This window comes from Brassica napus, chromosome C4 (genome assembly GCF_020379485.1).
Source record: "Brassica napus cultivar Da-Ae chromosome C4, Da-Ae, whole genome shotgun sequence".
Lineage (NCBI taxonomy): Eukaryota > Viridiplantae > Streptophyta > Magnoliopsida > Brassicales > Brassicaceae > Brassica > Brassica napus.
Genome location: NC_063447.1, coordinates 44,723,722 through 44,749,999, shown reverse-complemented (window position 1 = coordinate 44,749,999; position 26,278 = coordinate 44,723,722). Strand labels below are relative to the sequence as shown.

At 34.7% G+C, this 26,278-nt stretch overlaps 1 protein-coding gene, 2 long non-coding RNA genes and 1 pseudogene across 3 annotated transcripts; 3 read left to right on the top strand and 1 right to left on the bottom strand.

Annotated features, from left to right (window-relative positions):
- The first annotated feature begins 896 nt into the window (after positions 1-896).
- On the top strand, positions 897-2,502 carry LOC125585097. The gene is made up of 2 exons (XR_007321991.1): positions 897-1,979; positions 2,083-2,502. It is a non-coding gene; the product is annotated as an uncharacterized LOC125585097 (long non-coding RNA).
- Positions 2,503-5,200: 2,698 nt separating this feature from the next.
- On the bottom strand, positions 5,201-11,566 carry LOC125585098. Its single transcript, XR_007321992.1, has 2 exons — positions 10,781-11,566; positions 5,201-5,408 (listed from the first exon to the last, which is right to left on the bottom strand). It is a non-coding gene; the product is annotated as an uncharacterized LOC125585098 (long non-coding RNA).
- Positions 11,567-12,363: 797 nt separating this feature from the next.
- Positions 12,364-14,900, top strand: LOC106424094 (annotated as a pseudogene).
- Positions 14,901-18,035: 3,135 nt separating this feature from the next.
- Positions 18,036-19,104, top strand: BNAC04G32360D. Its single transcript, XM_013864894.3, has one exon. The coding sequence runs from the start codon at positions 18,168-18,170 to the stop codon at positions 18,879-18,881; it is 714 nt and encodes a 237-aa protein (XP_013720348.1). The 5' UTR covers positions 18,036-18,167; the 3' UTR covers positions 18,882-19,104.
- The last annotated feature ends 7,174 nt before the right edge of the window (positions 19,105-26,278 follow it).

Below are 26,278 nucleotides of genomic sequence, written 5' to 3'. Positions count from 1 at the left end.
GTTTTAACATCCATAAACCCCGAAGTGAACCAAATAAAAAAAGTTTGGGGTTAATTTAGGTTTAAACCCAAAAATCAGTTAATTCATGTAATTTGAGGCTTTAGATATTTTTATTTATAAATTAAATTATATATATTAATGTTTTTATTATATTTTAGATATCTGGATACATGTTTAGTATTATTCGATGTGATTTTAGTTTTTATGACTTAGAAAAATAGGACCCGTCCGGGTTATTGTAAACCGGCATGCGGGGGTTGTATATCATAACTGATTTCGTTGAGTAGTTTTAGGAAACTTTGTTATTTAGAAAATTTTATTAACCAATTTTTTTTCCTGTGGGAGTTTCTGATACAAAACTCTCGAATGGCCTTGCAAGCCATGGACAAATGTCACCGAATTGGACAAACCAAACATGTTCATGTTTACAGACTTTCCACGGCTCAGTTAATAGAGGTAAAAACTCTATGATGTTTATAATTTAGTTCTACCCCAGGTTAGTGAAAATGTTCTTCATCATGCTCATCTTCTTCGTCATCCTCTTTTCATGGCATTTCCTGTCCTATCACTCTCTTCTACTGCAGATAGAGCCTTGGAGGCATGGGGAATCACAGTAGAAAAAGATCATGTCCCCTGCTGTGTAATCAACTGCTGAAGTTTCTTGCTCTTACATCAGGAAAGCTGAGAGGTACACAAATATATGAATGAAACAAAAAAATCTTATGAAAATGATAGACAAAAGTTGAGGTCTTTATTGATTGTTATCCTCCAATTAAAGCATAGGATCGACATCCACTGAAACTTTTGTGAAAATCCTGCAACCATTAGACCAAGGATTTTGGTCAAAAGCCACTACTTCTCCACCTAAACTTAAAAATTGCGATACAGAATTCAGAAAATATGTATTCCCAAGATTCTTCAAACCCATACCCTACAAATCACCAACACCGACCAAATGTCAACAAAACCACAAAGGAGTTCTCGGATAAATAAAAAGACAGATATATTTATGTTAATCAGTCAGCGCTTAATCTTCTCTCTCTTTTGATTTTTTTTTTTTTGCGAACTTGAAACTTGTTAGTGCAGCAGGGATCAACGTCTCCATCTTGAATTCAGAACCACCATTAGAGAAGCCACTAAAGGGTTTTCTAGCAACATGAAAATCAAGTCGCAAAACCTTCGTCCACTTCTCCGAACCCTAAGACAAATCGCTTTCGTAATCACCTCGTACAAAACGCTTAACTTGAAATCCACAAATCTGCGATGATCTCTTGTTCCAGATCACAAAAACCTTTAATTATGCCAAAAATTATTTAGTCGAAAGGGATAGAGAAAAACGGAAATATATTGTTTGTTGGAATAAAAAGATTTCGTGAATAATAAAAATAATTAAAAAGCATAGTCTAAAATAAAACCAGTGGCAAAGATCTGTAAATATTGTTGAAACAGAATGTCACCTATTTTAGGGTCTTTTTTTTTTAATAGTATAGATTTAAAAAATCTCGTAAGAAGGTTTGCGACTCATAAAACCGCTCTGTGTTTGCGATCAAAAAGGCGATAGGGTTTAGGTCGCCGGCTTTGCCGGTGGCTCTGTACGTTGATGTCATTTGTGATGGTGAGAAGGTCTCTATTCCACTCTTGATTATTTCTTTTGATGAAAGAGTTTTCTCCAATTAAGGAGATGTTTCATTTATGGTTCTTTTTGGGAGTATTTCAATGTTTTGATTTCACCCAAGTTACATGGTCTTATGATCAACGGATTTGGGATCCGGGCATATCATATTCATGGAGAAATAATGAATCAGTGCAAGAGGAGCCACCATGGTGTGTTACAGTCGGGGAGATTGAAGATGATGGACAATCCCAGGTTCGGTTTCTGTTGGAAAAATCAGTATATTGGGTTTTTCGAAATCAAAATTGTGGATTGGTTATGGTGATGCAACCGCAATGGAATATGATACCATGGTTTCAGGCTGAAGGTACATCCCTTTTGTTGTATGGAGATGTTGGTATAATCGTTGAAAATTGGCAAACTCAGTTTCTATTTCGTTCAAAATAATCAGTGTTTTGGATTCTTTATAGAAATCTATGGTTAGATCTAAATTGGGAGTTGGCCAATGTTATACAACAAAAGGAATTGATGTTGACAATGTTTATGTTACGATATGTGGATTGGAGTTTCATCTCAGAGATGATAGCCAAATGTGAAAATCGTACAAGGTCGAACGTGAATGTGGAGAAGACAACCGACAAACTTGATATTTTGTATGAAACTTGGATATCAAAAGAAGCTTCTTGTACAAAAACGTCTTCAATTGTTATTTTCTATGAGTTGTTTTTGCATAATATTTATGTATCTCAATGTATCTTTTATTATAGTTTGTACTTTTTATGTAATGTTTACGCTAGATTCTGATCCGCGCGCCCGCGCGGTTGTAATTTTTCGATAATTACAAATACATTTAAAACCCATTAATTCAATGGTTTTATTTTATGGTTTCATTTGTGATACTTTATTTTATTGTTCAGACCATATATTTTGTTATTGTGTTATATATTTTTCTTTTGGGATGTCCGTTGGATCAATTAGATAATAGTATTTTTTTATAAAAAATCGAACTATGTATTAATATACCATGTGAACATAAATTTTTAAAGAAGATTGTATCAACCTAAAATCGCATCTATGTATTTTTTATATATATGCAGTTATTTTTAACTGAAATAAAAATCAAATATAAATTTGTACAGAAAGCAAAATCTAATACTTATAAATTTGTATAGAAAGTAAAATGTACAGAATCTAGAAAAAAATTATGTATATTTTACTTTCTATAGAAAGAGAGCTGCAGGGTTGGTCTTTGATTCTGTTTTCCATTTTTTTTAATTTATGCTTATGGTCGTATGATTATTATTTATCATGTCACCAGCTAGAAGAAACTTTGTTTCGTTCAATCTTTTGTGCCGTGTTATGATTTTTCATCAAACAGGCTAGTTGTAGCTTTTGAGTTAATGGTCGATACTTGTCTTAGGTAAGATTTGACCCGCTTGATTATTTGGAGTGAGGGGACAATGACGACTTGAACTCGCCTTGAGGTTTTAAAAGGCTTGAGTTTTATGAGAAGAGTAGAACTTGTCATCTTAGACATGCTTAGGTTTTTCTGCGTTAAATTTTGTTCCTTTCACGCAATAGAGAGGAGGTATATATAGTTTGTTTCCGATAGCCTAGGTTAAATAGGATATTATGAGCAACTCGATTATCAGTTGAGATATGAACGTATTGAATGAGAATATAGGTATTTGAATTAATACTTAATTACTTACCCCTTTTAGATCAAATCATCATAATTATCAGAATATTCTTTTGCAAGTTCTTAAGTGTTAGTTATATTCTTAGATTGCACAATAATAGGAAACTGTTTAAGAATATTATCAATGTTAGGAATAAAAAAAGGTCAATTTGTTTTGATTTAGTGCACCGGTAATATCTAATAATATATTTGGTTGATTCTGTATATCAACATATAACCAATGATTTTTTTTTTTGTAACTAAACCAATGAATATTTTGTATCGAAACATGTTTGTTTTGATTTCTGCTGACCAAACTAAACCGAGGCATTTGTTTTACCATGGTTAAGTATTTAGAGAATTTAGTGAACATAACTATGTATATACAAAATGTTGGATAATAATTCGGGCCAACATGTCTATTTTGATTTCTATTGAAACATGTTTCTAGAAATATTGGTTTTTGTATGTAGTGAACCGAGAAATATTTTGTATTGAAACATGTTTGTTTTGATTTCTGCAGACAAAATTAAACCGAGTCGTATATATTTGGTGGTATATTTAACACATTTTTAAGTGAAGCCATATAACGGGTCAAAATTATACTGAATCATATTTAACTCGGTTTTAAGTGAAGCGTGTGGGTCAGATATTAAACCGAGTCTCGTTTTAAGTGCACATTAATTTATTAGGCATGGTAAGTTAAAAACGACTGTGTATATAAACTCAATGGCATCCTTTCGTAAATATTAAGGAAAAATAAAGTTTAAGTACTAATTATACTTCTGTTTTAATAGATTAGATGGTTCTCTTATTTTCCATAATTCATTTGTTTAGTCAATGCCAGAAGCATATTAAAAAGTAACCTCAAAACGATGAAAAGATTTTTTTCTCTTATTGGTCTCACTATCTTCAGTTTAATACGAAGAAAGAATATCAAACAAGTATGTGTCACTAAGGATGGGAGAAAGGAACACAACATAATCTCCGGTAGAGTGTTGAGACTCTACAAACACACAAAAAGAGAGACAGAAAAATCCACGATCTAGTCGGTTCATGAATGTTATCATGGCTGTAAGCTAATTAAAAAATTACCCCCTTTTATATAGTATAGTTTATCCAAAAGTATAAAACGACCAAAATACAAAAATAAAACTTTTATAAAACAATAGAATCCAGTTTTGTTAAAAAAAGAAAAAACAATAGAATCCAGTCAACTGCTTATAAAAACAGTAAATTAAAAACGCCATAAATATATTTTTCTTATTTTTTTCTACAAAACCATTCAATAAATTTATATAGTCAAAATTTTAATCATAAGTGTGTCCATTGATAACAACGCCAATTCATTGGTAACAGCTTCAATTTCGAAAACTTTAAGAAAACTTCTGTGTTTTAATAATAATACTAGATTTTGATCATAAGTGTGTCCATTTATTTATTTATTTTTTTTCAATTGACAAATATTTAGTAAATATCATATTTCATATATTTGTGTTTTATTTTATAAAAAAATTAAACTTTTTATCTTTCTTTATTGTGTTTCATTTTAAATGACTATTTATGTTTAAAAATTAAACTTTATTTTTTAATGAATTAAATTGGTATAACTCTGATAAATTAATTTTATTATGTGGTTAATATTTTTAATAAAAATAATTATATACTTTTAATAAAGATTATTACTTTTCAATGAAAAAATCAAAATTTTTTTTATGAATGCTTAAATTATATTAAGAAAAAAAAAAATTAAGAATGGTTGAATTTTTTTTTTTTGAACTTGGATTAAATGACCCAAAGAAAAAAAAATGTGAGAATTGGATCTGATTTCTTAATCGGCCCAAATGGCCCAAGAGAGATCTGATGTGGACAGTGGGCTGGATCCAAAAAAAAATGGCCCAATATAGATGTATTATTAATATTACTTGATTGCCCTTAATAAAACATGCAATGTTAGTAAAGAAAGAGCAGACTAAGGTAAAAAGTACAATATGATACTGCTTTAATAGTATAGATTTCATTTTTCAAAATATTAAGTATTTTAATAGGCTTTCTAACTTCTTTCGTTTTGCCGACGGATTTCTATACTCGGCATCTCCAACTCTACTCCATAATTTACTGCAAAATAGAATGAAAAATGGAGTGATGAATAAACAAAAAACTGTTGTGAATGAAGAGGGGAACTTGTGTGTATTATTAGGTCGACCAACTGGTCTTTATATACATATGGTAATGACGGTCTAATTACTGGATCGACATGAGATCGTACTTATCCTTAACTAGATAATGACTAGCAATACGTAAGATAAACACCAACTATAATGTAGATAAACACAAGAGTAGATAGGCGCCAGTATGATCCTGCGGATGGGCTTGGTCCGTCTTGCTACACGGGCTGATAAATGGGTCGATCACTAAATGGTTTATAACATTCCCCCTTGATCGACACATCCGGTCAAGGTTCATTCATGCTTTGGATGTTGCCTCATTAAAACCTCTCTTGATAAACCCAAAACCCAATGTGGTAAAAGGGAAAACAAGTCAGGAAAAAGAGTACAACACATGAACTCCCCCTGATGAATGCATCACCGAAGATCCTTCAGTCGACGCATGCCTATCTTCCATATGAGCTTCTTGAACGTTGAGGTTGGTAGTGACTTGGCGAAGAGGTCGGCTGAATTCTCACTCGAACGGACTTGCAATACTTGGACCTCTCTTGCCTTCTGAAGCTCGTGTGTAAAGAAGAACTTAGGAAGAATATGTTTCGTCCTATCTCCTTTAATGTATCCATCCTTAAGCTGTGCGATGCATGCTGTGTTATCCTCGTATAGGATGGTCGGTGGATCCTTTCCTTTGATCATACCACAAGTGGTACGAATATGCTGTGTCATGGATCTCATCCATACACTCTCACGGCTGGCTTCATGCATGGCTAATATTTCTGCGTGGTTAGAGGATGTGGCTGCCATGGTCTGCTTCATGGACCGCCAGGATATAGCTGTCCCACCGTGTGTAAAAACATAACCAGTCTGAGAGATAACCTCCATCAGCAAAACCAACTAAATCTTCCTTAGATTTGTTAGTAAACATAAGACCCAAGTCTTTCGTTCCTTGTAGGTAACGAAGTATATATTTAATCCCGTTCCAGTTCCTTTGGGTCGGACAGGAACTGAACCTAGAAAGTAAGTTCACAGCAAAGCTGATGTCTGGTCGTGTGTGGCCAGCTAAATACATCAGAGCTCCTATGGCACTGAGATAAGGCACTTCTGGACCAAGGACTTCCTCATTTTTCTTCTTCAGACCAAATGGGTCAGTGTCCGGACCAAGACTTCTCACGACCATGGGGCTAGTCAATGGGTGAGACTGGTCCATATTAAATCTTTTGATTACTTTTTCTGTATATGCCTTTTGATGCACAAGAATTCCATCTTTCATATACTCAAGTTGCAATCATAAACAAAACTTTGTTTTTCCAAGATCTTTCATCTCGAATTCTTTCTTGAGATATTCAACAGTTTGGAAAATTTCTCCAGAGGTTCCTAAGATATTTAAATCATCTACATATAATGCAATGATTACAAAACCCTTATTGAACTTCTTTATGAATATGCATGGGCAGATCTGGTCTTTTTTGTATCCTTCTTTCAGGAGATATTCAGACAGTCTATTGTACCACATTCGACCTGATTGCTTTAATCCATAAAGAGACTTGTTCAATCTGATACAATGTTGTTCTCGAGAACTCTCTTTGTTTTTTAATTCAATACCATTTGAAATTTTTATGTATATCTCATTATCCAGTGGACCATATAAGTAGGCAGTTACAACATCCATTAACCGCATATCAAGACCTTCTCTTACAGCCAAACTTATTAGAAATCTTAAGGTCGTAGCATCCACCACAGGGGAATAAGTTTCCTCATAATCTATTCCTGGTCTTTGTGAGAATCCTTGTGCAACAAGTCGTGCTTTATATCTCACAACTTCTCCTTTCTCATTTCTTTTTCTCACAAAAACCCATTTGTATCCCACTGGTTTTATGTTGTGAGGTGTCCGGATGATTTGTCCAAACACTCCTCTCTTTTTCAGTGATTCTAACTCCACATTAATGGCTTCTTTCCATTTCAACCAATCTGGTCGTTGCATACATTCTAGTATAGATGTGGGTTCTAGATCCTTATTATCCATCAATTCGACTGCTACATTATAAGCAAATATATCACTCATGTCGACATGTTTTCTGTTCCATTTCCTTCCAGACATGACATAATTTATTGAGATCTCATTATTGTCAGGAACTTCATTACCTTGATTCTTAGCGTCCCAAGTATCTTTTGGTGGTACATGAGTTTCCTTTTCCATGTCTAGAGTTTTCACTTTGTCGGATTTCTTTGCACTCTTTCTTTTCCAAACTTCTTTGTCTTTGGAACCTACTGGTCTACCACGTTTCAATTGTGGTTTAGACGTAGTAGCAGCCTGATTATGTCCATCACGGACATCAAGTCTTATTGGTGCATTTGCAGCTGGTATGTATGACTTAGTTACTCTATTTGGGTCAGCAAAAGAATCTGGCAATCTGTTAGCTAGCTCTTGAAGATGTATAATCTTCCGGACTTCTAGATCACAATCTCTAGTCCGAGGATCCTGCCATGTTAAGGATGTTTGATTCCATTTTATATCCTGTACCAGCTTACCATAATCTCCCCCTAATGCTGGATACTGGGATTCATAAAAATGACAATCCGCGAACCTGGCCTTAAACAAATCACCTGTTGTTGGCTCTAGGTACTTAATAATAGAAGGGGAATCGTATCCAACATATACTCCCATCCTCCTCTGAGGTCCCATCTTTGTTCTCTGTGGTGGTGCTATAGGCACTTGGACGGCACATCCAAAAACTCTTAGATGAGATATATCTGGCTCATGACCCGTTAGTAATTGGGATGGCGAGTATTTGTGCTCACTAGATGGCCTGATGCGAATTAGCTCAGCTGCATGTAGTACTGCATGTTCCCAAGCTGATACTGGGAGTTTGGTATTCATTACGAGTGGCCGGACAATCAGCAAGATCTGTTTTATAAAGGATTCAGCCAGGCCATTCTGAGTATGGACATGTGCTACAGAATGCTCCACACTTACCCCCATGGACATACAATAGTCATTAAAAGCTTGGGAAGTGAATTCACTTGCATTGTCTAGACGTATAGTATTTAATGGAAAATCTGGAAAATGTGCTCTCAATCTTATTATCTGAGCCAACAATCTTGCAAGTGCTAGATTACGAGTTGATAGGAGACAAACATGTGACCATCTTGTGGATGCATCAATCAAGACCATAAAATATCTAAATGTCCCACAGGGTGGGTGTATTGGTCCACAAATATCAACTTGTATTCTTTCTAGGAAATTTGTCACTTCCTTATTCACTTTGGTATGTGATGGTTTAGTAATTAGTTTCCCTTGTGAGCATGATTCACATGTGATATTCTTAGGGATAACTCTTTTTGTTTTCAAACTGTGACCATTTGAATTTGATATGAGTTTTCGCATCATGTTCGAACCGGGGTGTCCCAGCCGATTGTGCCAAAGAGTGAACTCTTCTTTGAATTCTTTATTCAAGACGGCATTAGCCTCAACAAGACTGGTCTGGGCATAATAAAGACCAGTCCCACACGCAGGTATAGTCTCAAAGATTTTCTTATTGCCTTGGGTGATTTTATAAATCTGTAGGAATTCTTTACTTTCTTCATTTAGGACCAACTCCGGTAAAACAACAAAACATCAAATTTAGTGTAATTTCATCTTCTATAAAATACTAAAAATTATATTATTTCACCAAATTTAGTATAGAATAAATAGTATTACATAAAATTTAGTGTAATACTATTCATCACACCAAATATTTGATATACATATTTTATTATATTTCATTTAATAATATAGTTCAATTATTATTATTAATTAGTTCAATTGTAACTACACCTAAATATATTGTATTTTAAAATTATTTTTACATAGTTAAAATATTTTTTTTATTTTCAAATAATAAATCATTAAATAATTATATAAAATTGTCAAAAATATCATATTCATAATATCATTTTTCATGTTTACACTAACCACCTTTACCGTCACTTTTAATGAAATGTAAAACACATTTATACCAATAGAGTTAACTAATATAGCCCCTTAAGGTTTAGAGTTGAGGGATAGAGTAGAGTTTTTGGAATGTGAAATTTAGGATTCTAATAAATATATAAATAAATACTTAAAATATATAAAAAAAATTTTAAAATAGTTTCAAACATAATTTTTCGATTTTCAAAAAGTATTTTTGGAAAAAAAATTTCGAAAAAAAAATTTATAAAAAAATTCGAATTTGAAAAAGTATAATTTGAAAACATAATTTTTAAAAAAATTTATTTAAATAATTATTTATTAAATATATATAGAAAACAAGGGTATAAGAGTCTTTTGCCGTTTAATAAAAAAGCTATTTTTGAAAATGTCTATTTAATAGTGGTAAAGATAAATAATGATACTATGAAAGTGGTAAACATGTGTTTCAAAAAAAAAGTGGTAAATATGAAAATTTCCAATAATTATTATCATTTACTTTGTATTGTAAGAAAATAAAATATTATAGAATTTTCTATTTTATATGTTATAATATAAAGTTGTAATTAGTATTTTATAAAATACAGAAATTAATAATGGAAGTTGGATAAGATTAAAATGCATAATATATTTGAAATAAAGACTCAAAACATAAAATAAATATACTATTTTGATATATGCTTTTCATAATTAATAGTTTGCAATTTTTAATATAATATTTTATATAAAATAAACATAAAAGTATATTATTGTTAAACTGAAAATATAAATATAAAATTATAAATATAAAATTATAAAAAAACTAAAAAACATAATATCTAAGTGTGATAGAATAATTATTTATCAATTACAACTAATAATGATACAATAATTATTAAAACTGAAAATACTAAATAACATATATATATATATTACTTTTAGCGTAGTACTTAGTGCTAAGGTTGGAGATGACAAAAAAAGTATGACACCAAAACGCTAAATTAAGTGTAATTTAAACACCAAATTTGGTGTTATGGTTGGAGATGCCCTTATGTATTGATTATCGGTAAATCTTTAGTTTTATAAATAAACAATCACCAATTATATCTAAATTTACACTCTTATTTAAAACAAAAATTTCACATTTAAACATGATGCTTTTTGTGTTAAAAAAAAACATGATGCTTTCAATATATTATAACTAAAAATGCATAACAAATATTGTTCTAACTAGAAAACTATCAATTTATCATCTATATACATTAATTAAAAACAAGTTATCTTAAGGATGTCCTAATCAATAGTTTTCGTGGTTTACCTTCTGAAACGACTATGCATGTAAAGCATATAGTCTTAATTTTTTAAACAAGTACAGTTTAGCCAAAAAGTACTACCCAACACTAAGTACATAATATATGTGAGTTGGGTCTGGCCACCAGATGACTTCTACTGGTCATGCTTCCGGACGTCGTGAGTTGCCATCGAGGGGAATTTCTGCTTGAGCAGGGACGCGTGCGACCAAAGCGGTCATGAGTAGCTCTGGACGAGGTGGCAGCTCAGAGACAAATATTTTCCTCTGTTTTATTTTATGGTTTTCTCTAAGACCTTTTTTTTTGTCAACTTTTGCTTTTATTAAAGCATAAACTGTAGGAATATAGTGAACACGTAGCTACAAGTTTTACACGTGTAAATACAAAGTTTAATCCCAAACTACGTGTCAATAATAAAACATGCAGATCGGTTACGCCGGTCAATCTTCAAGTGCATCTCCGGCAAGCTCTTCATCTTCTCTGCTACATATCCAATCCTCTATGATTTGCACTCACTACACAAACTTTTTCGCCTTTCGCTGTCTATATCCAAGTTGTTAAATATCGGATCAAATTCTTTGTTATGGTTTTAACGAACAAAGAGTGGTAAATTTTGAAATTATTTTTTGCTCGGGGAAAAACCACAAAACCATAAAACACAACTAAATATCTTTACAAATTTTTAATTTTGAACAGGGACATTACTAAAAAGGTTGATAAATTTACACTAATTCAATCTGAAGATACATCCGCAACTGAGATTAGTCACACATAACTTACAAGTTACGACGTTAGTGATTTTGTTTCTTTAAATGATGCAAGAAATTTCAATAACAAATTGCTAAAGAAATAACAAATTGATATCTAAAAGTCACTAGCCAAGCTAGATCTTTCTAAGTTAATTAAATACAAACAAATTTGTTAATTTTTAGCCAAAGTCATCCAAATGGGTCTTTCAATAAGTTTAGTTCATAATCTACCCACTGTTACTATTAAAAAAATTTTGGATTTATTTTGATAAGAGCCTATTTTAAATTTAACAAGACATTCACAAATATTCAGTATAATTTATTTGTTGCAGTAATATAAGAGAAATTCCATATGATATTTTTTTTAAGTTTTTATCACAAAAAAAATCATCAATGAAGAAAATAACTAAAATAAATTTTATTAAAGAATAAAAATTCATTTTTATCCTAGGGTTAACTAATCTAGATTTAGGGTTTAGAGTTAAGGGGTGGGATTTTGAGGATAGGGTTTCAAATTTTAAAAAATAAAAAATTAAAATTAAAATTTTCAAAATAAAAAGGAGCTGTTTTGGTTATTTTCTTTTTTGAAGACTATTTTTGGGACAAAAATTTTAAAAAAGCTATTTGAAAGAATTGTCCTTAATATATACTTAACTTAATTTCTTTACGTTAATAATATTTTTTAAATTAAATTTATTTATGTAAATCATTAAATGATGAAATTTAGTAGAATATATGAAACTTTCTTTAAAAAAAATAGACTATGCATACTATAAAATAAAAAGTTATTTTTTTATAAAAAATACTCATTAATTACATCCAATTGGTTTTGGGCCTTAGTAAAGCCCAATTAAGAAACCATGCCAATAAACCTCTACGTCCATCTATAAATACATCTCAAGGCTACTGCTGCTGATTCATTCGTCTCTTTGCTCCCCGCGTCAAAAAAGATCTTTTTTTTTTCGCTCTCTCCCCCGAATCGAAGTGATCTCTCTCAGTCTCAGGTTTGCTTTTTCTTCAACTACGGATCTCCACGTTTACGATGGCTTCTTCGTGCTTTCAATTTCGGTTTCCGCTTCTTCTCAATGTTCGTCGTCCTATTCGCATCGATTACCCACGAAGCTAGGGTTTCGCCGATGAAGGATGATGGAATCAAATCAATCTGATTTGTGTTTTTGTGTAAAGTTAGGATCTTACACGTAATGAACGCGCGAAAATCATCTGGGTTTTGATTTGAAGATCGATCATCTATGGCGTATCTGGAATCGATTAGGTTCTGGATTAGAGTTAGACTAGGGTTATGAATGGAGATTGGGTTTAGTTCGGTATCTGTGGACTTGGTGCTCTACGATACTTGGAGTGTTAGCATGAACTTAGGAGAGTATCAGAGGATGGGAGGTTTTTGATTCTCCTCGTCTTGTTACTCTTCTGAGAGTTTCTGCGGATCATCATGGATGAAGCAGCAACAATGATCGACTCTGTTGGTTCAGTCTTCTAAAGTTAGTGTTTTTCTCGATGTGTTTTATAGTATGAGTTACAAGGCGCCAAGGAGATACTCTAACGGAAGGAACTTCGGAGTGGAAAGACAACAAGATTTTGTAGCTGATATAGTTCCCAGAAGACCTTATGAAAACAAGGGTTCAAATAAGTGGTCGAGGAATCTGGTTTGGACGGCTTCAGGTGCCAACAAGCCAAGGAAGAATGGTAACACCTATGGGTCAACGAAACCACAAGTTTCAGGCGCAGGAGCTCTTGTGTCAAACCAGCAGAGGAAGGATGCTGCATATGTGCAACGAAGCTCATCAGTTTCAGACACGAGAGGTTGGGGGTCTAGTGATAGAGGCAGTCCCAAGTCTAAGGAATGTGTGTGTAAGTTTTGGAAAGCTGGAAACTGCAAGAAGGGTGATCAATGCTCTTTCTTGCACTCTTTGACTTGCCTCCCTGGATTGGTCATGGTAGCTGCTCTTGAAGGACACAAGAAGGTTTGTTTCTTTTTTACTCTTTGACTTTTGGCTAAATGAAAAGGTTTGTTTAGCTAACTTGTAAATATTGTTGTTGCCTATAGGATCTAAAGGGGATTGCACTTCCGCAGGGTTCAGATAAACTCTTTTCAGCCGGTAGCGATGGTACATTGCGAATATGGGACTGCCACACTGGCCAGTGTGTTCATACAATCAACCTCCAGGCAGAAGCAGGGTCTTTAATCTGTGAAGGACCATGGGTTTTCCTTGGCTTGCCGAATGCTGTAAAGGTTATTTTAAGGAATCTTTTAGCAATTATGACAATCGTCTATTTTCTTGAGTGGGATTTGTTGTGTTTTCTTTGGCTCTGGTCTCATATTTCTTGCTTTTATACAATTATGCAGGCTTTTAACGTTCAAACCAGTAAAGATTTGCATCTTAACGGAGTGGTTGGTCAGGTCCGTACTATGACTGTTGGCAATGGAATGCTTTTTGCTGGGACAAGTGTAAGTATTTTAGTTTACTCTCTCGCTTTCTACTTGTGTTAGTCACCTGCTTCATTGTTGGTTCTAAAGAAAAGTTGCTTTGTGCAGTCTGGTAGTATATCTGTCTGGAAAGCAACTGACTCCGAGTCTGATCCTTTCACATATCTCACATCTCTGAAGGGACACCATAGCGGTGAAGTCACATGCTTTATTGTTGGAGGTCATCGACTATACTCTGGTTCTGTTGATAGAACAATAAAGGTGTGGGATCTCAACACACTGGAATGTACAATGACACTGAGGCACCATACCGACACTGTTACTTCCCTCCTATGTTGGGATCAATATCTCATATCGTCTTCTTTGGATGGGACCATCAAAGTCTGGGCTTGTTCTGAAAATGGCAGCTTGACAGTTACTAATACACGCAGACAAGAACAAGTAAGTTTAGTATACACACTTTATTCCCATTACAAACAACCACATTTATGAAAAAACGTGTCTTAATGTTTTCTTTCTTTGTGGTTTGAAACAGAGTGTGCATACTCTTTGTGGGATGAGCGATGCAGAGGGAAAACCGATTGTATTTTGCTCTTATGAAAACGGAACAGTCAGCATATGCGATCTACCATCGTAAGTGGAGCTTTAGTCCTAAAGTCTCTCTAGCTATATTGTTACTTTAACCTTAATCCTTGTTACTCATCTGTTCTGTTATTTTTTTTGGGTTATGCAAACAGTTTTGAAGTGAGAGGAAAGATGTTCTCTACGAACACAGTCGGCACAATCACGATTGGTCCTGAAGGATTGTTATTCACCGGAGACAAGAATGGGAAGTTGCGTGTTTGGAGTTTAGCTGGCACCAAAGTTTAGGCTGTTTAGCCATTTTACAATTTTTGGTTGATTGAGTATGTACATACTTCGATTTGAGTTAAGAGATTGTCCTTATGTAATGACTCGGATACTAAATATCCATGCATTAAAGTAAATATATATTATGTGCTTTCAGGCTTTTCAGGCTTTGTTTTCTGTCACACGTAACTCACAAGTTAGTATTACTTGCAACGTTGTCTTCATAACACCAACTTAATTTGTCGTCTCTTAATTTAACATTTCAATAACTCAGTATTAACTATTGTTTACGGGTATGCAGTATTCTCTAAGTAACAATTAATTGATATTGTTTTTTTCAATACAAAGAAGATATGTTATATTATGTATGCCGGTGCACTGACAAAAGACTTGTTAGAAACTAGATTGGTGTGAGTTTGTTCTACCACAGAAAGACAAATTTAATATTTGTTTCGATTTTTAGATCAATACATACAAAACAATTTTTTTTTTTTATCAAACAAAACAATTCTATTTAGCTTCGCCCTTAAGATTTGTCAAGGCTGTTATTATTATTCTATAGAACACCTAGATGTATTTATAGTACATTACACAAAATAGAGTTATGAGTGTATAATTCCAGTTATTCATTTGATTTTATTAAAGCCATCGTTGTTATGACGAGAGCAAAAAATGATGCTGTAACATTAAGTAACTGAAGCAATCGAACCTTCATTTTCGAGAAGAAAATATTAAGAAAAATAATCGTTAGAATTCAAAGTAGTCATCATTCTTTTTTTCATTCGTCAGCAATTACGTTTTCATTATTTTATGTGATGTCTCCAAACGAATATTATTTAAATATAGAAACAACATTTTCTTAGAGAAGATTATACGCATATGGTTGATGATTATTTAAGGTTTTGTACCAAATATAAAAGTTTCCTTGCACCTCAAGGCTCTGTAAGTTTGTATTCTATTGGCGTCACGCCACTGGCTAGTGTTAACTGAATATCTCTTTTCTTTTTTCTTTTTGGGAGAATTTCTTTTATGTGTTGGTTTCCTCAAATAAAAAATTCTTATGAATGGCTTCCGTCGTTTTTATCTCTGAAAATGTTTTTAATTCACTATTAAAACGCTCATTCCTTTGATTTGGATTTGTCCAAATTATCACAAGAATTTCAATACTGATACATGAGTAAAAGCTTCCAATTTTGATGACAATCGAATGGCAAGACGAAAATCATCCATAAATTGATACTGGTCGATCGAGTCATCAATAGAATGTTGATTCACTAACATAAACGAAAAGGATTTCCTGAATTCCAACAAATACAAATTTCTATCCTATATATTTGATATCGTTTCGTGAAAGAATTATAATCATTTAGCAAACTTAGTTGTAGATGATTTGTTAGCCAATAAAATTTGTACTTCGAAAGCCAAGCTATATCTAACTTCTTCATTTAATTTATCGACATCCGATTAAAGTTAAATACTTTATATACAAAATTAGATTATCCCTAATTTTATCACTTATTTACAATGACATGCAATTGTGATATTTATTGAACTTATATTTAAGTATGTTTGTCTTTTTCTAATTTAAATTATAGAGTTTTTTAATCGAATCTTAACCAAAATAGATTTTCATAAACGATTGAAAATGTGGTTAATGTTAAGAATATTTATCATTAACGATGTAGAATTATACATAAGGTCTAATTAATTTGTTAGCCAATAAAATTTGTACTTCGAAAGCCAAGCTATATCTTACTTCTTCATTTAACTTAAAATTTTATATGTTGTGATAATAGTTTAGTCTCGGTTGATATTTATATTCTGTTGTAAAATCATTCTAATACATTGATTTCGAGGGGGGGGGGGTGATTTAGAAATAACCGTTACTTCGAACAACCGAACCGAATTCGTTCCGATCCGAGAAATAGTACCAAATTCGAACTGAAGTTAATAAAAATCCAAAATAGGTTTAATATTAGAAGAATTGGAACCCAATCCGATCTAAACCAAATATTTTTGGATACCCAAAAATACATGAATCACAATTATATACTTAAGTATATTATTTATTTTAGATTTAATATTTATAAAATATTCAAAACACATGAAAATATATGCAAGTTATCCAAAATTACAAGTCAATATCTGAAAATAGCAAAAATAGTCAAAACACCGGAAATATTTGAAATATCTAAATCCGTTTTCCACCCAAATATCCAAATCAAAGTAATTTTCATGTTAATTTTAAATACTTATCCTTACATTATTTAGCCTATTATTTTTTTTACTTTTAAATTTTGTATATTATTGTATATTATTTTTTTACTTTTAAATACTTATCCTTACATTATTTAGCATGTACGTTGTATATTATTTTTTACTTTTAAATTTTGGAAATTTTAAAATAATTTTGGATTTTTGAAATTTCATATAAGATAAATGGATATCCGAGTTCAAATCGAATTTAACCGAAATTTATAAATATCTAAATAAGGTTTAAATCCTTAACTCTTAAAATCCAAAACTCAAATAGACTCGAATCAAACCCGAACAGCATTTCCAAACGCCGATCCCTAACTATTGCTACTTTGGCACACAGAAGCTACACACAAGAAACCGACTAAAGGTACCTACTTCGACCCAAAACTTTTGTATTAAATTCTGAACCTGCATTTTTCCTCGTTCCGTCTCTAAGTAGATGTAGGGCTGCTATCATGCTTTTCCACCCAGGTGATGAAAAAATTGAGGTATCCACCTCCATAGGGTTGGTGTGTCACAAATATTCACATTTTTAAACTCGAACTAGTAAAGAAGTGGGGTGATGTAACAACCTCTAGACTTGATTCGCAAGTAAGGCGATATTGAAATCTTTGAGGTAACTCTTGGAGAAGAAGGTAACATAACATAGAGGTAGAAAGATTGGATAAGAATTTAACCTGCCACATGTGTATGCATCACTGAACCAAAGATGAATGCAAAAGCATACCGTACGGATCCACAAATCTTCTCTGAAAGCCAATTATGCCAATTCCTCCTTCATTTGTACCCCATAGAAGGCAAATTTTACATCTAGCTAGACTGCTCAAAAAGGATCTAAGACTGGTGATAAGCAAACTTTACATCTGGTCATAAAAATTATCTATCTGGTCAAATAGACATGCTACCAGTTTTAGTAGATTGTAGTCAGTAAATCATCCAAATACAAAAGAGTCAAGTAATGCCTCATTGTCAACTAATTAATTACAATTCTAATCTCTACCTAAACTTTATGGATCAACTTAATGCTTCTAGAAAGTCTACGCTTTCACAACTTCCTTTAAATTTACACAATTGCCATTTTTTCATGAAACCAACTGTTTAATTTCTCCTTATAAATAGAGAGAAAAGCTTCATACACTCTTGGGTTACGATAAAGAGAAGTACATTAATGGAGAGAGAAGACGACTACACGGCGTCGTTTTGTCCTAGCTTTAGCAGTTACGCTAACGATGGAATCGTCGAAACCGCCGAGCGAGTTCGACTTGAATGTTCCGGTGAATACAACAACAACGACTTCGACGGCTTCGAATTCGTGAATATACAATCGGATTTTGAGGCGGAGACGTCTTTCCCCGGCGACTGCGATCTCGTGTTTCCGGTTTTCAATCAGGCTATAATCTCCAAACCCTCCGCCGTGAAATCCGACGAATCTTCGCGCCCGGCGGTTACGACTCGGCTGAGGGATCTGTTCCTCCGCGATCGCGAAGATTCTTCATCGTCGTCGTCCGACGAAGAGAAGGAGCTGGACGGAGTTTCGAGTGAGATCTACTGTCCATGGACGCCGGAGAAATCATCGAACGGCGGTTGGAGAAAGAGCAAATCGACGGGATCATCATCATCATCGTCTACGTCGAAGCGGTGGAGGATTAGGGACCTGTTGAAGAGAAGTTACAGCGAAGGCAAGCAGTCGCTTAGTTTCCTGAATTCGAATTCGAGAAACAGAGTCGACGAAGCGTCGAAGAAGGAGAAGGAAGAGAAGGTTTCTTCGGCACATGAGAAGTTTTATCTGAAGAAGAAAGCGAAGAAGGAAGAAGAGAAGAGAAAATCGTATCTACCATATAAGCAATTTGGGCTCTTCTTCTTCAACGTTCATCATCGCTGAGGACAGGACACCACTCTTCCTTCCTGATTTTCTTTTACCGCAATATCATCAAATCTCGAGAAGGCTTTTCATTTTATGTTTCGGGCCACAACGGTCCCGCCCATTAGCTGATAACGAAAGTTAATTGGACTTTTCACAGAACAAAAATAAATTAAAAAAATCATGTGTTTTTTCTTTGGATTCAATAATTTGGTTCAGTTATAAATACTTACATCTACGCATACTTTTACCTTCTCCTTTTACACTAACACATACTTTGGGCTGGTCATGTGCTTTGTTCTTGTAATTTACCCAAAAAATCTTTGCTCTTAAAAACCCTCATCTTCTTCTCTTTCCATCTTTCTCCACCACCACAAGATTTCATCCTTCAGCTCCAGTAGAAGCCCTCACTCCTTCAACACTCATGACTGAAGACGATGGTGATAGTGATGACTCCGAGACTAATTTGTTGAGAAATCGTAACCAGCTGAAGCGTGATGCTCACAGTAAGAATGCTGTGAGATTCTTGAGGAACAATGCTTGTACGGAGGCGCAACTATAGATGGGTCAAGAGAATGGCGTGAGGTTCTGAAAATCGGAAGAAGCTTATGAGGTAGGGTGTGATATTGGCGCCAAGTTACAGCAAAGAGATGAAGACACGACACCATTTCATGAGTCAGTTACTACTTTCCCCACCATATGTGTAGCTAGAGAATGGCCAGAGCAACAAGCTTTTGTGGAGTGAACACAAAGATGAAATGACCCTTTCCAACAGCCTGGCTCTACGGATTTACCAGTACCTAGTGACCACATCTTCAAGTTAGTATTGACCATTGACCACAACTGCGCCTACACTAGTATCCAGTGACCAAAACTACGCCTAGGCATTGATCAGTGACCACAAGCAGTGGCGGAGCCAGAGTGTTGGAAGGTGGGTCAATTGACACAAGTTAATTTTTTTTCTAAAAAAAAAATATTTGTAAAATTATGTAAAAACTAGGTAAATTTTGTAAATTTTATCTAAATGACCCATACAACATATGTTAATTTTGAAATTGATCCCCTAAAATCTTTCCTATCTCCGCCACTGACCACAAGCCGAACAAGACTTACAAACTGTGACCGGAGAATATGACAGTGATGGTGGAGGTGGCAGCCAACATAATGGTGCTAGAAACTTATCTTAACCATTTATGTGCTATAACCACAAACAAATCCAACATTCAAACAAATGAATATATCCACATCTACCTTTTGTACTTCTACAATCGTTGGAGTTATGGGCATTTTGGTCACAAAAGTAATTCCTACGAGGTTCAAAGTACACTTCAAGTGTAAAGTACCTTAATATGTAAATATATCTAGACAAAGCATGTTATCATGTAAAGTTCTCAATTACTTATACCGTTGGCCTTTTGTAACATAGGGTAGGAAAATCACATATTCACTGACTACCGGGGGGGGGGGGGGGGGGGGGGGTGCGCACAGCGGATATTTCTTGCATATTATATAGAATTCAAAGATTATATCAGGTTCTAGAGTAGTGTAAATATAAATGTTCATTGTGGTCTCCTGCTGCGAAGAGAGCATGTCCATCAACGATGTCGTATATGCAGAACTGTCCATCTATTCAAGTTTTTTGGGGAGAGCTTCATCGTGAGATCATTATACTTGGAGCGGTTCATCAATATCACATATGTTGCAGGTAGTTGATCATCACAGTAGATAGATAACTGCATAGCATGGGAAGCACATTAACCTGTTTTTAAAAAAAATCTATTGGTTAAGGTTTAAAAGTTTCTACACCTATGTATGAATTCGAATTCCGTACTATACAATTTCTTGCATATTATATAGGATTCAAAGCTTATATGAGGTTCTAGAGTAGTGTAAATATAACTGTTCATTGTGGTCTCCTGCTGCGAAGAGAGCATGTCCATCAACGATGTCGTACATGCAGAACTGTCCATCTATTCAAGTTTTTTGGGGAGAGCTTCATCGTGAGATCATTATACTTGGAGCGGTTCATCAATATCACATATGTTGCAGGTAGTTGATCATCACAGTAGATAGATATGCTGCATAGCATGGGAAGCACATTAACCTGTTTTTAAAAAAAATCTACTGGTTAAGGTTTAAAAGTTTCTACACCTATGTATGAATTCGAATTCCGTACTACATAATTTCTTGCATATTATATAGGATTCAAAGCTTATATGAGGTTCTAGAGTACTGTAAATAGAACTGTTCATTGTGGTCGTCTTCTGCGAAGAGAGCATGTCCATCAACGATGTCGTACATGCAGAACGGTCCGTCTATTCAAGTTTTTCGGGGAGAGCTTCATCGTGAGATCATTATACTTGGAGTTGTTCATCAATATCACATATGTTGCAGGTAGTTGATCATGACAGTGGATAGATATGCTGCATAGCATGGGAAGCACCTTAACATGTTTGTTAAAATAATATACTGGTTAAGGTTTAAAAGTTTCTACACCTATATATGAATTTGAATTCTGTACTATACAATTTCTTGCATATTATATAGGATTCAAATCTTATATGAGGTTCTAGAGTACTGTGAATAAAACTGTTCACTGTGGTCGTCTACTGCGAAGAGAGCATGTCCATTAACGATGTCCTATGCATAACTGTCTGTCTATTCAAGTTTTTTGGGGAGAGCTTCATCGTGAGATCATTATACTTGGAGTTGTTCATCAGTATCACATATGTTGCAGGTAGTTGATCACGACAGTGGATAGATATGCTGCATAGCATGGGAAGCACCTTAACCTGGTTGTTAAAAAAATCTACTGGTTAAGGTTTAAAAGTTTCTACACCTATGTATGAATTCAAATTCCGTACTATACAATTTCTTGCATATTATATAGGATTCAAAGCTTATATGAGGTTCTAGAGTACTGTAAATAGAATTGTTCATTGTGGTCGTCTGCTACGAAGAGCTATCCATCAACGATGTCGTACATGCAGAATTGTCCGTCTATTCAAGTTTTTCGGGGAGAGCTTTATCGTGGGATCATTATACTTGGATGTGTTCATCAATATCACATATGTTGCAGGTAGTTGATCATCACAGTGGATAGATATGCTACATAGCATGGGAAGCACTTGAACCTGCTTGTTAAAAATCTTCTGGTTAAAGTTTAAAAGTTTCCACACCTATGTATGAATTCAAATTCCGTACTATAAAATTTCTTGCATATTATATAGGATTCAAAGCTTATATGAGGTTCTAGAGTACTGTAATAAAACTATTCATTGTGGTCGTCTGCTGCGGAAAGAGCATGTCCATCAACGATGTTGTACAAGCGGAACTGTCCGTCTATTCAAGTTTTTCGGGGAGAACTTTATCGTGAGATCATTATACTTGGTGTTGTTCATAAATATCACATATGTTGCAGGTAGTTGATCATCATATGCAATAGAGTTATAAATTATATGATAATGTAATGTTTGTCACTCAGTATATGCTGCATAGCAATGAGATAAACGGTATAAATTTAGACAGTATAAAACATTAATATATAAATAAACATTTATATCTTAAATTAAATAATATAGACTTAGGGTTTAGATTTTAGAAGTGGAGTTTTGGAGGTGGAGCTTTTTTGGGGAGAGGGGGTGGGGTTTAGAATTTAAAAAGATTAATACTTAAAATTTAAAATAAAATTTTAAAAATAGCTTCAAAAAGAATTTTGGATTTAAAACCAAATCTGAAAAGATTCAAAATAATTTTTTTTTCATTTATTTTCTTTTTATATATTTAAATAATTATTTATATTAATATATCTATAAAGTAAGGATAGAAGAGTTTTTTACCTCTTAAATGAAACTTCTTTGGATCATTTTCCTCCTTATGCTCTTTTGGTGAAAACCTCATTTTAGGGTTTTTTGAGAAAAATTGACTTATTTTAAATTTACATAATTATTTAAATAAATGATAAAAATAAATTTATATATTTTTCTTTTCGAATTATACGTTTTTTTTTTAAATTTGAACTTTTATTTTTTATTTTTCATTTCTTTTCAATTTTGTTTTTCAAAATTTTATTTTGAATTTCAAAATATTATTTTGAAATCCAAAAAGTCTTTTTGAGACTTAAAAAAATGTTATTTTAAATTTTTAGTATTTATTTATTTATTGCTTTAAGTCCTAAAATCCACATTCAAATCTAAACCATGAGTCTATATTAGTTAACTATAGGGGTATAAGTGTTAATTTACCTCTTTAATAAAATATTTTGTCATTTTAACCCTTATGAGCTATATTTATGATAAAAGAATTTAGGATCATCCTAGAGAATTTCTCTTAATTATATCATATTATATAATTTTTTAAACATTTGTATCTTTTGAAAAGTTGAATGTGTAATTGAGTTTCTCAAAAATTGCATGAGAGAAAAGGTGCTCTTATCTCTCCTCAGTGTTGGGGTCGAAAACGGTTACGACGAAGTTAACGTCCAAATCCCCGAAGAAGAAAACGAAAAACCTTCTTCGCCAAATACTTTTTCGAAATAGATTCTTCCTAAACGAAAAGTTTTGCGGAGGAAACACTAGACATCGGACAAGAGCTCGAAAAGGGTCGCTACGCAGCGACTGAACGCGTGTTCCGCTTGGTCGCTACGTAGCGACTGAGCTCGATCCAAAGCTCGGTCGCTACGTAGCGACCGAGCTCGAGCCGAAGCTCGGTCGCTATGTAGCGACCGAGCTCTTCCGAAACGTCGATACGACATTAGTCCATGCATTCTCGTCTACCCTTCGATGCTATCTCCCGAAGACCCTAGCGAACCCATTTCATGTTTCCCGCCATTCTAAGTCATCGATCAAACTTTACGGTAAAAACCGCAGAAAGTTCACTCTTTATCGAAAAAGCTGTAATAAACGCTTCGAGTCAGAAGACGGCCCAAAGGGACCTAAGACATGACTCGAGGCCCAACTTACGATTTTTAACCAACAGCCCGTAAGACGCATGAGGGTTTACGCTTGGTTCGCAAGGAAAGATAAATGTCAAGTTTCCGCGGATAAATACAAAATTTTGAAGATAGTTACGAAGATCGGAAAAAATGGAATATCTCCATTTTTATGCTATGACGGCTTAAAGGCAGAAGAGGAAAAGCGTAAACCGACCTAGAAGCCAGTATATAAGGAGTCTTAGGCGAGAGGCATGAGGAGGACTTTTTTCAGAGCAAACTTAGCACTTAGAGCAATTAGGCATATTTCCGTTTTTGTTATTCGAGCTGCGACTCAACTAGGTTATTGCTGTCTTAGGGTTTTAGAACTAGGAATCTCACCGACAGCTCTCGTAGCCCAGGCTCTTACCTTGTTGTGACGCTCAAACGCGAATTCGGAATAAGATCTATTTTGCTCTCTTTTTGATTTCTTATACTTTATCGTTGTTATTCTTGTGTTCTGATTTCTTAGCGTGTGGTATTAACAGATCTCCGGGACCTCTGGGAAATTAGGGTTTTCCTAGTTTCCTAATTTAAATGGAAATCGACAGTGCGAATTTCGGTTCCCACACTCAGCCGCCGGCTCTCTCTCTCTCTCTCTCTAGGGCGCCGGCTCTCTCTCTCTAGTATGGACCGGTTATGGACATCCACAATAATGATTTCTAACACTCCCCCTTGGATGCCATAACCATACAGGGATTGTAATACGCTTTAGATGTTGCCTCATTAAAACCTTACCATGAAAACCCAGTGGGACAAAACCATGGTGAAGGAAAAAGAGTACAACACGTATTACTCCCCCTGTTCTGAATATCACTGAAGGTCTTTCAGTCTATGAATCACAATCTGATGTGTGAGCTTTCTGAACGTGCAGGTAGGAAGTGATTTGGTGAACAGGTCGGCTGAGTTGTCGCTGGAACGTACTTGGACCACTTGGACTTCGCCAGCTTTCTGTAGATCGTGTGTGAAGAAGAACTTAGGCAAGATGTGCTTCGTCATGTCTCCTTTGATGTAGCCGTCCTTGAGCTGAGCAATGCAAGCTGCATTGTCCTCATATATCACGGTTGGTTGGTCCTTGCTCTCGATCATCCCACAATCAGCTCGGACATGCTGGGTCATCGACCTCAACCATATGACCTCGCGGCTGGCCTCATGAATGGCCAAGATCTCTGAATGGTTTGATGAAGTGGCCGCGATCGTCTGCTTCATGGAACGCCATGATATGGCCGTACCTCCATGTGTACAGACATAACCTGTCTGTGATCGAGCATTGTGTGGATCTGATAGATAACCTGCATCAGCAAAACCAACTAAACCTTCTTTGTTTTGGTTAGTATAAAATAGACCCAAGTCTTTTGTTCCTTGCAAGTAACGAAGAACATGTTTAATCCCGTTTCAGTGCCTTTGGGTCGGACAAGAGCTAAATCTAGACAATAGATTCACGGCAAAACATATATTAGGCCGTGTGTGACTTGCCAAAAACATTAAAGCTCCTATGGCACTCAGAAATTGCACTTCGGGACCAAGGACATCTTCATCGTCCATCTTGGGACGGAACAGGTCAGTGTCCAGGTCGAGGGACCTCACGACCATGGGGCTGGATAAAGGGTGTGAGTCGGCCATGTTAAATCTCTTGAGTACCTTTTTTGTATATGCCATTTGATGCACAAGGATTCCATCTTTAATATACTCAAGTTGTAATCCCAAACAGAATTTCGTTTTTCCTAGATCTTTCATTTCGAATTCTTTCTTAAGATATACTGTTTGGGAGATCTCTCCAGAGGTTCATAGGATATTCAGATCATCAACATACATTGCTATGATCACAAAGCCCTTATTGTCGAATTTCTTTATGAATATGCAGGGACTGATCGGATCATTTCTATATCCCCTTTCACTAGGTACTCACTTAGTCTATTGTACCACATTCGACCTGATTGTTTCAATCCATAAAGAGATTTATTCAACTTTAAACAATGTTGTTCTCGAGAACTCTCTTTGTTTTCCAATTCAATTCCCTCTGGGACTTTCATATAAATTTCATTATCCAGTGGACCTGATATCTTGCATATTTTCATTGTCTTATCCATTCACCCATGTGCATTTTGATCATATAGACTAGGATTTAGCCATGTTTAGGTTTCATTTTGCATACATGAGTCCTTATCAGGTATTGGAGTACCACATGGAGTTCTTGGAGACATTTGGGTGCATTTGGAGCTCAAAAGAGGTGAAAAAAGGTGATCATTGGACGAGCAGTGCATGGGAGCGACCTCACCGGAGCGACACCGTGAAGTCGTTGTGACACCCTTTCAGAGCGACTTGACCGGAGTGACGCAGCGAGGTCGCTCGCGTCTCCATCACCCGGAGCGACGCAGCGAGGTCGCTCGCGTCTCCATCACTCGGAGCGACTTGACCAGAGTGACGCAGCGAGGTCGCTCGCGTCTCC